Raw genomic sequence first — 12,387 nt, forward strand, 5'->3', positions numbered from 1 at the left:
ATGTCGTATACTTCAAAATATTTCTCCCCTAAGAGGTTTAGATGGTGTTTGACTCTCAAAAACATAACATCCATTCATCCAAAACCGTTTCAGTCTCGAACGTTTTTTTTTAATGAAAGGTGATCTTTTATATCCTAGATGTTAATAAATATTTAAAAATATTCACCCATTAAAAAAGTATTCATTCCTCCATTACTGTTTGATGTACAAAATCAAAATTTCACAGGTTGGTTGCTTTTAGGTCCTAGATGTAAAAATAATATAGGGTCTAAATCATTCAAATTCTTCCGTATGGGGTATCAAATGAGTGTTAGATCAGAAAACAAATAATCATTCCCCAAAAACTGTTTGACATACAAACTGAGGATGTATTTTACAGGCCCAGCTGACAGTGGACTCTGCAAAATGTAAAACTTTGAATAATAACTTTCAGTTTAAAACTGCAGTGAAGCATGGTTATCTTGCTAGTTTCATGTAAGATTGTATACGTGCTTAAAGCAGGACGGCTGCACATGATGTAAGTTGGGCTGAGGCAGCTACTGGAGCGCAGAGTACAAATACTGTGAGCTCAGTCTGGTTTTATAAGAGAGACCCTGTATGTGTCTGTGTTTGTCTCAAATATAAGTTTGTTACATCTTGCCCAGTACAAACGACATTTAAATCAATAAGGTAAAATAAGTTTCATCAACATGTGTCAGAAATATAAATTGAGGCTGTCTGTATGGTCAAACAACACCACAACCAATTTGTAAAAAAGAAAAAGATAAGCTGAAGGAAACACAGTGGCTGGACAATAGAAATTTGTTTTCAGGTTGATATGATGCAGCCTTTTGCCTGTATAAATCATAAACTTCTCATAAGAAAGATGTTTAGAGTGAAGGATGATAGGCTGCATAGGCATGTGGACAACAAAACAGTCAGTCAATTGAGGGCCTTGGACTTGCCATGATGAATACTGCCCAGGAGTGCCACGTGGTCAGCATGTTAACATTCTCAGCCACACTGCTTGGCTTTCGTGACCAATTCTGTTGGCCTCTTGTATCAAGTGGCTCTCGGTTAGTCCTGCAAGGCTTCAGCAAATGCTACTCTAACCTTAAATACAGAATTTAAATCTTTAGACTCACCAGAAATCAAACCAGGAGCTTGTGTTATGGGTAAGTTCAGATGGAAGCAAAGGGTAAAGGTGGGAGGCTTCACACAGACTGCTCCAAAATATTTGTCTCATTGGGCTGAGTGGTTCAGACAGTTGAGGCACTGGCCTTCTGACCCCAACTTGGCAGGTTCAATCCTGGCTCAGTCCGGTGGTATTTGAAGGTGCTCAAATACGTCACCTCGTGTCGGTAGATTTACTGTACCTCAAGTAGCATGGGCATTAGCTGTGAGAGGCCAGCAAGGGAGACCCTGAAGGGTGCTCTCCCTCCGTGCTATTTATTTTTAAAGAAAATATCGCTGTCTCCATACTTATCAATCAGGGACACATATTGCACATTCTTTTATGCGTCTCTTAAATGTTATCCACCTAAGTGTAAACCACTCGTCACTATCTTAAGCCAGTAGAAAATTATTGGCGTTAAGAAACTTAGGTGGGCCGCTCTGTATAATGTTATTGACTTTTACGTCCCACTAACTACTTTCGTGGCTTTTGAAGACTCCAAAGATTTTCCTGTAGGAGTTCTTGCATGTAGCATGGGGCTCTTATATTTGAGCACCTTCAAATACCACTGAACTGAGCCAGGATCAAACTCATCAGTCTGAAGTCGGAAGAGCAGTACTCTACAGTCTGAGCCACTTAGCTCAGCATAAATGTGCCATCTCCACATTGAAGAAAATGGCAGAGATATCTAGGTCCCTCTAACGTATCAACTATAAATTATTTTCTGGGATTACTTGATGTTCAGACCATATTGATGGTGTTCTGGCAAAAGGTCATAAACCACATTTTTTGAAAATTTGTTTTTTTTTATTACTTATTTCAGTCGATTTCCGTCTTATGCATGTACTGACAAAAGGTTGTATGCCACAAATAACCAAAAATTTATTTTATTAGGGTTTAAAATTGAGTTGTATCCAACGAGTGGTCAGGTCTGAAACAGGCAAAAGGTCGTAACCCATTACCTCATGGAATACACCTACTTGAGGAGGAACCTCACACCTAATTGTAACTGGCAAAATGTAACTGGCAAAATGTCATAACCCATTACCTCGTGGAATACGCCTACCTGAGAAGGAACATCATACGGACTTGCAACTGGCAAAAGGTTGTAACCCACGACAGTAGTTTGATAAGTAATTCTGCTATTTTGAGAATGGAAAAGAACAGAGTAAACGATGTAACAACACAGCAGAATTTTAATTTAACATAAATTTGTAAAAAAGACTAATTATAATATTTTTGAACTAATTGCTTAAAATAGTGTTATTAAGAAAATGTTACTGTGATTCAACATTGGCACTCTTATTCAATAATGACAACAGCAATAGTTCAGCACTTCAGTGTTGTTCTGTGTTATGGTAGCACATCTGGAATTTTGAATTGCATACCATAAGTGCTAGACTGAAATTTCCATAAAATAAGGTGAGATTTCTCATTATAGCAGCCTTATTAATTTATTGATTTTCCAATATATCTATTTCAGCACAATGTTTTAAAGATCAAGGAAACTTGTTGAAAAGGCTTTGGAACCATCTTCTGAGGGTGATGTTTCAGAAGACCAGGATACATGCCTGAAGACTGTAAAGAGGCACATGCTGTTAGTGACCATTTCAAACATGTTTCAGGAATCTCAACAAATTGTGAGAATATTCCCATTATAAATTCATCGGGCAGTATTTTGGACTCAGTGTATGTTGAAAGAGGAAGTAATAGAATTCGTGTCGACTGTGAAAGTGGAAGTATTTCGGTAAATGACAATGGGCACTCCCAGGAAGTGACCACGATGGATATATCTGATCAGATAAAAAATTAGATGTAGGGTTTTTCCGGCGTTTGCTCTATTAACCAGTGTTTCGTCTTAAGTCTGACACTAGACTCATCAGAGTGGGATGTGTCAGACCCTACCCACTGACATTGGGGTGTATGCAGGTGAACTTATCAGAAGCCTATTTAAGAGGCACAGTCGGATAACTGCATACGGGAGATAAGACTCCACAATGGAATTAATGCCCGCCTAGCTTCTGATAAGTTCACCTGCATACACCCCAGCGTCAGTGGGTAGGGTCTGACACTTCCCACTCTGACGAGTCTAGTGTCAGACTTAAGATGAAACACTGGTTAATAAAGCAAACGCCGGAAAAACCCTACATCTAATTTTTTATCTGATTTTTTTATATGCTCTATTGGTGGAAAAATATCTAGTTCCCTCCATGGGAACTTAGAATTTCCATTTGGATATATGTGAGTCGGAAATATGGCAATGATTCCTCCAGAAGTAGAATATGTTATTGCAGAACATGTACATGCCATAACACAAACAATAATAATAATAATAATAATAATAATGTTATTTGTTTTACGTCCCACTAACTACATTTTAAGGTCTTCGGAGACGCCGAGGTGCCGGAATTTAGTCCCGCAGGAGTTCTTTTATGTGCCAGTAAATCTACCGACACGGGGCTGTCGTGTTTGAGCACCTTCAAATACCACCGGACTGAGCCAGGATCGAACCTGCCAAGTTGGGGTTAGAAGGCCAGCGCCTTAACCGTCTGAGCCACTCAGCCCGGCATAACACAAACAAACCAATGTGAAATGCATACAGAACATGACAAAACAAACCAAGAATCCCATGTTGGAGTACAAACAATCAGCATGTGTTATAATTAGAATATGTTGCAGAAGAATTAGAAGAAACACAACAGTACGATACACAAATGGAACAGAATGAAAGTGGTCATGGTGATTGTGAGAGCAACAACAATCTAAGTAATGAAGAGGCAGTTGATTTTCAAATTAGAAAACATCATGTAAGTGAAAGGAAGGAGAATCTAAGGAAAAAGGGACTTGGTATGGAACATAAAAATAGCAAAGTTTTGAAAAGCCCGCATAGAAGCCCAAGTTAGACACATGCAAAGAAACTTGTGTTTATGATTGTGACAAACACTTGTATCAGGACAAACTAAAAACAATTTGCTCAGGCTTTTAGAAATTAGGTGACAATAAACAACAATCCAGCTTTATTATAAATAATGTTAAGAAAGAGAACAAAAAATTAATCTATGTGAAAGGCCATGACAGTAGAAAGAAAGCAACTATGAAATACTTCTTGCCAGCAGATAACGAAAGTGCAAGTGTGTAAAGTGTTTTTCCTCGGTACTATCAGTTTTTCTGAGAAAAACTGCCTCAACAATTAGACTGTCATAGGATCTCCTCAAGAAGGCAGAAGAGGCAGACATGAGCCAAAAGGTAAACAAGCAAAACAGTGGGTGACCAAACAATCGCTTACGTAAATACCACTGCGAATATAAATCATTATCTTCTAGTGATATTGTATCAGATGTTCCATCTGAGAGAGGTGAAGATAACACCTCTGAATAAATTGTGTAACATAAACTTAACTAAGAAAAATGTTATCTAGTTTTTTTTAAATGGCCAAATTTTTCCGAAAGAATGAAATGTCAGATCAAAAATTAGATGGATGGCTTTTCCGGCGTTTGCTCTATTAACCAGCGTTTCGTCTTAGGTCTGACACTAGACTCTTCAGAGTGGGATGTGTCAGACCCTACCCACTGACGCTGGGGTGTATGCAGGTGAACTTATCAGAAGCTTATTTATGAAGCACAGTCTGATAACTGCATACGGGAGATAAAACTCCACAATGGAATTAATGCCCGCCTAGCAATTCCAAATGGAAATTCTAAGTTCCCATGGAGGGAATTAGATTCTTTTCTACCAATAGAGCATATCAAAAATCAGATCAAAAATTAGATGGATGGCTTTTCCGGCGTTTGCTCTATTAACCAGCGTTTCGTCTTAGGTCTGACACTAGACTCTTCAGAGTGGGATGTGTCAGACCCTACCCACTGACGCTGGGGTGTATGCAGGTGAACTTATCAGAAGCTTATTTATGAAGCACAGTCTGATAACTGCATACGGGAGATAAAACTCCACAATGGAATTAATGCCCGCCTAGCAATTCCAAACGGAAATTCTAAGTTCCCATGGAGGGAATTAGATTCTTTTCCACCAATAGAGCATATCAAAAATCAGATCAAAAATTAGATGGATGGCTTTTCCGGCGTTTGCTCTATTAACCAGCGTTTCGTCTTAGGTCTGACACTAGACTCTTCAGAGTGGGATGTGTCAGACCCTACCCACTGACGCTGGGGTGTATGCAGGTGAACTTATCAGAAGCTTATTTATGAAGCACAGTCTGATAACTGCATACGGGAGATAAAACTCCACAATGGAATTAATGCCCGCCTAGCAATTCCAAATGGAAATTCTAAGTTCCCATGGAGGGAATTAGATTCTTTTCCACCAATAGAGCATATCAAAAATCAGATCAAAAATTAGATGGATGGCTTTTCCGGCGTTTGCTCTATTAACCAGCGTTTCGTCTTAGGTCTGACACTAGACTCTTCAGAGTGGGATGTGTCAGACCCTACCCACTGACGCTGGGGTGTATGCAGGTGAACTTATCAGAAGCTTATTTATGAAGCACAGTCTGATAACTGCATACGGGAGATAAAACTCCACAATGGAATTAATGCCCGCCTAGCAATTCCAAATGGAAATTCTAAGTTCCCATGGAGGGAATTAGATTCTTTTCCACCAATAGAGCATATCAAAAATCAGATCAAAAATTAGATGGATGGCTTTTCCGGCGTTTGCTCTATTAACCAGCGTTTCGTCTTAGGTCTGACACTAGACTCTTCAGAGTGGGATGTGTCAGACCCTACCCACTGACGCTGGGGTGTATGCAGGTGAACTTATCAGAAGCTTATTTATGAAGCACAGTCTGATAACTGCATACGGGAGATAAAACTCCACAATGGAATTAATGCCCGCCTAGCAATTCCAAATGGAAATTCTAAGTTCCCATGGAGGGAATTAGATTCTTTTCCACCAATAGAGCATATCAAAAATCAGATCAAAAATTAGATGGATGGCTTTTCCGGCCATGGGAACTTAGAATTTCCATTTGGAATTGCTAGGCGGGCATTAATTCCATTGTGGAGTTTTATCTCCCGTATGCAGTTATCAGACTGTGCTTCATAAATAAGCTTCTGATAAGTTCACCTGCATACACCCCAGCGTCAGTGGGTAGGGTCTGACACATCCCACTCTGAAGAGTCTAGTGTCAGACCTAAGACGAAACGCTGGTTAATAGAGCAAACGCCGGAAAAGCCATCCATCTAATTTTTGATCTGATTTTTGATATGCTCTATTGGTGGAAAAGAATCTAATTCCCTCCATGGGAACTTAGAATTTCCATTTGGAATTGCTAGGCGGGCATTAATTCCATTGTGGAGTTTTATCTCCCGTATGCAGTTATCAGACTGTGCTTCATAAATAAGCTTCTGATAAGTTCACCTGCATACACCCCAGCGTCAGTGGGTAGGGTCTGACACATCCCACTCTGAAGAGTCTAGTGTCAGACCTAAGACGAAACGCTGGTTAATAGAGCAAACGCCGGAAAAGCCATCCATCTAATTTTTGATCTGATTTTTGATATGCTCTATTGGTGGAAAAGAATCTAATTCCCTCCATGGGAACTTAGAATTTCCATTTAGAATGAAATGTTTCACGTACTTGTTTGATACCTGCTAGTGCACTTCAGAACGTATTTTGTTTAGATATTATATAGCATTTTTTATTAATTACAGTAGAATTCCGATATAGCGAGTACGGCATATGACGAGAACTTCGTTATAGCGACGACTTTTTTCTGTCCCTTCAAAATTCCTATATTAAACTGTGTATCGTCCTTCGGTTACAGCGAGAACTCTATCACTGGCGCATCCGTTATTACGAGCGATTAAGCGCGCGCGATTTTTTCCGTTACCGATATTTATGCACCCCAGCGATGATATTGCATGCAATCGATTACCTTCGGCATCGTTTCCTCGCTATGCGCACTAGCGATTTCTCCCGTCGACATTCGAAGGCGATGTCGGAGTCGATTAGTAATATCCGTCGACAGCTGTTCCGTAAAGAAAAATTCGAAATGAAAGAGAACATATTTTCGTAATAAATGCGTAAATAACGTGTCCAATAACAGTTGTTAACTCCTTAAAAATTATTGCTGACTAAACGACCGCTTAATTTTGAGGCTAAATACTGCAATTAAGTAAGAATGGGATACACCTCGAGATATGGCAGAGTGCTTAATTGATTTCATAGGTTAGTTTGTATTTTGTCGCGTCTGGTTAAATTACGGAAAGGCTATTATGAAAATTTATAGTGAGAAAGGTATAATTTCTCTACCGGCGCTTGAAGTGTGTTTTCATCATACGTATAGTACGGTTAAGTTAGGATACGTGACGCTGTTGGAATAAGAAAACTGAAACGTTTGCAACAAAATGCGATCGATCATCTTCGGTACGGTATAGTTTTCTCACTTTGTGCATTTGCGAGCTCTCTCGTTGACATTCAGAGGCGATGTTGGAGTTGATTAGTAATACCCATCGACTGCAGTTCTCTAAAGAAAATTCGAAATGAAAGAGTATAACACGTTTTCGTAATAAATGCGTAAATTACGTGGCCGATAGCAGTTGTTAACTCGTAAAAATAAAGACTGAATAAACGATATCTTAATTTTAGTGTTATATACGGAAATTAGGTAAGAATGTCATACACCTCAAGATATGGCAGAGTACATCACTGATTTCAGAGGATATTTCATATCTTCTCGCGTCTAGTTACGTCTATTTACATGTAAATTTTTCGCGAGGAGGTTATTTCTCTACATGCGTTTCAAATATGTTTTCATGATAGGCTACATATACGGTTAGGTTAGGTGACGCTGTTTGAAGAAGAAAGCTGAGGTGTTTGCCACAGAAATCTCTGGAGTGATACGGTACCGCATTTCTCCGAATCTAAGACTTTTTTTTTCTCCTCAGAATCTCATGCGAAAACTCAAGGGTTGTTGCATTCGCGGCCTAACAGTAAGTTAATGGATACCACTGGCAACTACCGCGGTAACCACGCTGCTTCTTTTCACACGCGCACAGAACTCATTGACAATAAACGACCGCCTCTTTACTACACATCGCTACCGGTTGTACAGTGTACAGTGCCTGTGTGTTTCTCAAATCTGCAGAATGGCATCAAAACATGCGACCCTTCGAATTCTTAGAAAAGCCATGGTTACTCAGTGGCAGAGTCATAACGCGTCTATTGTACTTGACGCTCAGTAAAATTAAGGTTTATAGACAGCAGGAATATTTTCGTGATGGATAGTCGTATTGTAAAGATACGTGGAAAAGGTATTGCCGGCAAATTTTCAACGCGTTCTAGTCGATATTATGATGCCAATTTTAAGTTAATGTTTATTAAACACTCGGAAATGTAGAATAATTGTGCAGCCGCAAGAAAATACGGCATAGGCCTAACTAAAGCCAATATTTGGCGTTCGCGTGAAGACAAAGAGCTAAAAAAAATGCGTACTGTACAAAAAAAATGCATTCAGTGGTCCGCAACAAGGACGCTTTAAAGAAGTTGATGATGAAATTGTGAGGTATGTGCACGAAAAACGCAAGGGCGGAATGGCCATACCGTGGCGCAATAAACTCGATCGTTGACTTTCAACGTTCGCGATTAGGCCTAAAGTAGGGCCCACGAGAGTTGAAGTCTGACGTTTAGCGCCACCGGCGAGAAAAAGTTGACTAACGCTGCTCGAAAATGGCCTGTTGCTATGGCAACGATAACAGAGTTGCAACATTTTAGGACGCTATCACCACGTGGGTTGGCTTGCTCTGTCACTTTTGCCATTCATATTCTGACTGATTTCTTTTCTCGATGAAGTATCGTCTTCTTATTGTGTTTATTATACCGTAGATAATTTTTTAATTGTACAGGTACCGTTAACAATCGGAGTTAAATAATAAAAAAACTATCAATGTGGGTAGTGTTGTTATATTCTGTGATTAACATGTGCATTTGTTGAGGTTATTGTCAGAAACTGATGATTTTGTTAGTGATTATGAAATCTTTTATAAATATCGATAATGTCGTGTTCTGTCTTAAATGCTGGAATTATTAACACGAGCTTAGGAACCGGTTAAGGTAAACGAATTGTATTAGGCCTAGGCCTACATGTTTTATTAAACACTCAGCCTGTATGAAAGGGTGGTAGGCTGCAAATGGAGGTAACTATGACAACACAGCGTACTTCGTAGTTATAGTACAGCTTTCGCCGCTCGCCTGTCAGACTTCAACTCTCGTGGGCCCTACTATATATATCGCTAGCCGTTGAATTTGGCCGCACCCGACAAGCGAGACGTGCGTGTAGCGGTAACCGGTTATATCTGACGCTGCGTAAAAGTAATTTCCTGATGGATCGTTGTATTGTAGAGACGCATGGAACAGGTATTGCCGGAAAGTTTTCAACGAGTTCTCTTCGGTATTATGATGCCAATGTTAAGTTAATGGTCCTTTAACCCGCGGAAATAAAGAATAATTGTGCAGCCGATTAAAAAAAAGAAATACGGCGTGACGAAAGTCGTTCGGCGTCTAAAAATAGTCTAAAAATGCGTAGGCCTGTATGATTTTACAAACTTCGTTTTAAGCCTGATTTAAATTTTTTAAAGGAAAAAGTGGGGTTCATCTTGGATTCGGAGAAATACGGATCTATATTTTTTTCAGAATGAAATTAAACATACACTTTCACGTAGTATCGGATTGCGAAAAATAACAAACAAGTAAGTCGTAGTGTGGATATCATCTGCGGAAACGCAAGTTTTGAACAAACTGATTGCCGTTTAATACCGATTTTAAAGTGCATGAAGGGTTTTCCGACTTTTATACAAAAATCTGATATAACGACAATCCGTTATAGCGAGTAAATTTTTCGCCGCTATGAATTCTCGCTATAACGGACTTCTACTGTAATTAATTATGATTAATGAATGTGACATCATAATTAAAAAATAAAGAAATAAACTAAACATTTCTTAAAGTAACTACACATTTTGTCAGCATGAGTGCTCTCTGTTTTAGTAATTTAACATCATCAAATTGTTTTCTTGCTCTACTGAAAAATTCATGATTTGTGAGTAGCAACCATTTGCCAGAACACCATCGATATACACTGTAAACAAACCCTACACCAATATGGAGGTAATAGAGAGCATCAGTTAAGAAATACTGAGTTGAAACTGTTTTATTACTATGAGTTTTGAATAATTTCAGGTTTAAATTTCAAGAAGATATTTGTTTGCCATATTCTTCTGAGAACCCTGCTAGACAAATATGATTTCTTAAAATAAGACAAGCGTCAGGAATTACTGTTCCCGTTTTCTCATTGGGAGCATTTTATATTGATTGTAGAGGATTGAGTCTGTCAGGAAATTACCATGATTAATTATACACATTTAAAATATGGATAATATATAATGTAGGTGTCAGAATTTTCCAATTAGATCTTATTTTTAAGTTTGGAATGGTACCTGTAGAAATTGTACCTGTTTAATTGTAAGATAGTGAAGTTAGTTTAAGGGAATGAAAGTTTTGATTTACTGACCTTAGTGGTGCAGTCAGTTAGTTGTTGGTCTGTTTCCAAGGTAGTGGGTTTGTTCCCAACTGATGTCAGAAGCATTTGAGGATGTTCAGAATATGTGGAGTTTCCATGTATGCTTCTGGCAAGATAAGCTCCCCTGTAGGACAAAATTCCTACTCCCCAAAGTCTGTTAAGACCAGTAGCTATTGAAACAATTGTTACACATATAACATTATTATATTTTTAACCAGTTTTTTTTTTTTTTACATCATGAAAGCTTTCGATCTCGTATCACATGATGTGCTTTGACTAGCACTTCAAGAACTTTGTGTCGCAGAGTACCTTGCCAGTTGGGTGCAGAGGCAGAAGCAATATCAGACCACTGCAGGAGTGTCTGATAACTTCTGCAGTACAATTGGCATCCACCACGGGCTTGGCTGCGTTGCTACTTCTTTTCTTCTTTGAATTGGACACTGTTATAGCAGCTGAAAAGCTGGACACACTGCAGTGACTGTCATGTTAGCTGCCAAGAACAAGATTATTCTCACAGACACCCAAGAATAAAACAATCAATTGATGCAATTGACTTGGGATTTGGCAAAAAGAATTCCTAATATACGATGTCAAGCCCGCCAAAAACTGGAAAATCTCAAAGTTAATGCAAGGACCTACCGTGATTTCATATGTTCAAATATCTTGTGTCTATGATTGCTGATGATAACCAGCTTATCCAAGAGGCTAAAGTAAGGATTAATGCAGCTTGGACAATGTTATGAACAATATGACATCATCTGAGATTGTTGAAGGAAAGACAATCTCTAGTTGAATGTCTGTCTTACCAGTGTCCATTCTATCATGCTTATGGTACAGAACAGTCGTGACCAACTATGAAAGAGCAGTTTGGAGACAAAGGTGCTTAGATGGTCAGCTAGCCTCATGAGGCTGGATTGTGTTTCCAATGCAGCGTTCAGAAAAGAATTTGGCATTGCTCTTATCATACAGATAATTCATGAAAGTCATCAGAAAGATGCCCATGAAATGACCTAAACCGAGACAGGCCAGTGCTCTTTGAGCCACATACTGGATCCCACCACTAGATGGGATTAATGGTGCCGAACATCATCATTATTATTGTTATTGATTTAACTTATTATACATTTGTATCTTGCAGATTAGCCTATTCTTTTCTATGATGTTTCTATTCAGAGTGATTGGTGTGAATTTCTTTCTGGTGTATAATTTATATAATGTTATATCATCTGCCATAATCATATTCAGATAATGAAAAGTGTAACTTGTGTGCTATAGTACTTTTACTGACATTAGAAACCAAAGAACTTTTAATTTCTTCAAGCTTTGACACTTAAATTAAGCACAGTGATTTCCTTGATAAATGGGTCATGTGTGTCGCACAATGCCCACCCCTCTCCCATCTTGGATATCAAAAACATTTTGTCGTACTTTTCTTCAAGTGCTGATAACTATGTATTCACTGCATATTCTGATTTCAGGTGGCTGTTGCAACAGTTTCAAGAGGCTGATATTGATAACGATGGAAACCTGAATTTTGAAGAAAGTTTGAAACTACTAAACATGCTCAATGTCAAAATAACTACAAAAGTAGCAAGAAAGATATTTGAAGTAAGTAATGTAAAAGTTATACATACATACATACATACATACATACATACATACATACATACATACATACATACATACATACATACATACA

General features: G+C 38.6%; 1 protein-coding gene across 2 annotated transcripts in view; it reads left to right on the top strand.

Moving 5' to 3' along the window:
- The window catches only part of LOC136863956 (1-phosphatidylinositol 4,5-bisphosphate phosphodiesterase delta-4), a 330,114-nt gene that overhangs the window by 243,095 nt on the left and 74,632 nt on the right, over positions 1–12,387 (top strand). For both annotated transcript variants that reach the window (XM_067140409.2, XM_067140410.2), the window contains exon 4: positions 12,167–12,296. In XM_067140409.2, the coding sequence (XP_066996510.2) occupies positions 12,167–12,296 (130 nt within the window). The remainder of the gene's footprint in view (positions 1–12,166; positions 12,297–12,387) is intronic.

This window comes from Anabrus simplex, chromosome 2 (assembly GCF_040414725.1).
Source record: "Anabrus simplex isolate iqAnaSimp1 chromosome 2, ASM4041472v1, whole genome shotgun sequence".
NCBI lineage: Eukaryota > Metazoa > Arthropoda > Insecta > Orthoptera > Tettigoniidae > Anabrus > Anabrus simplex.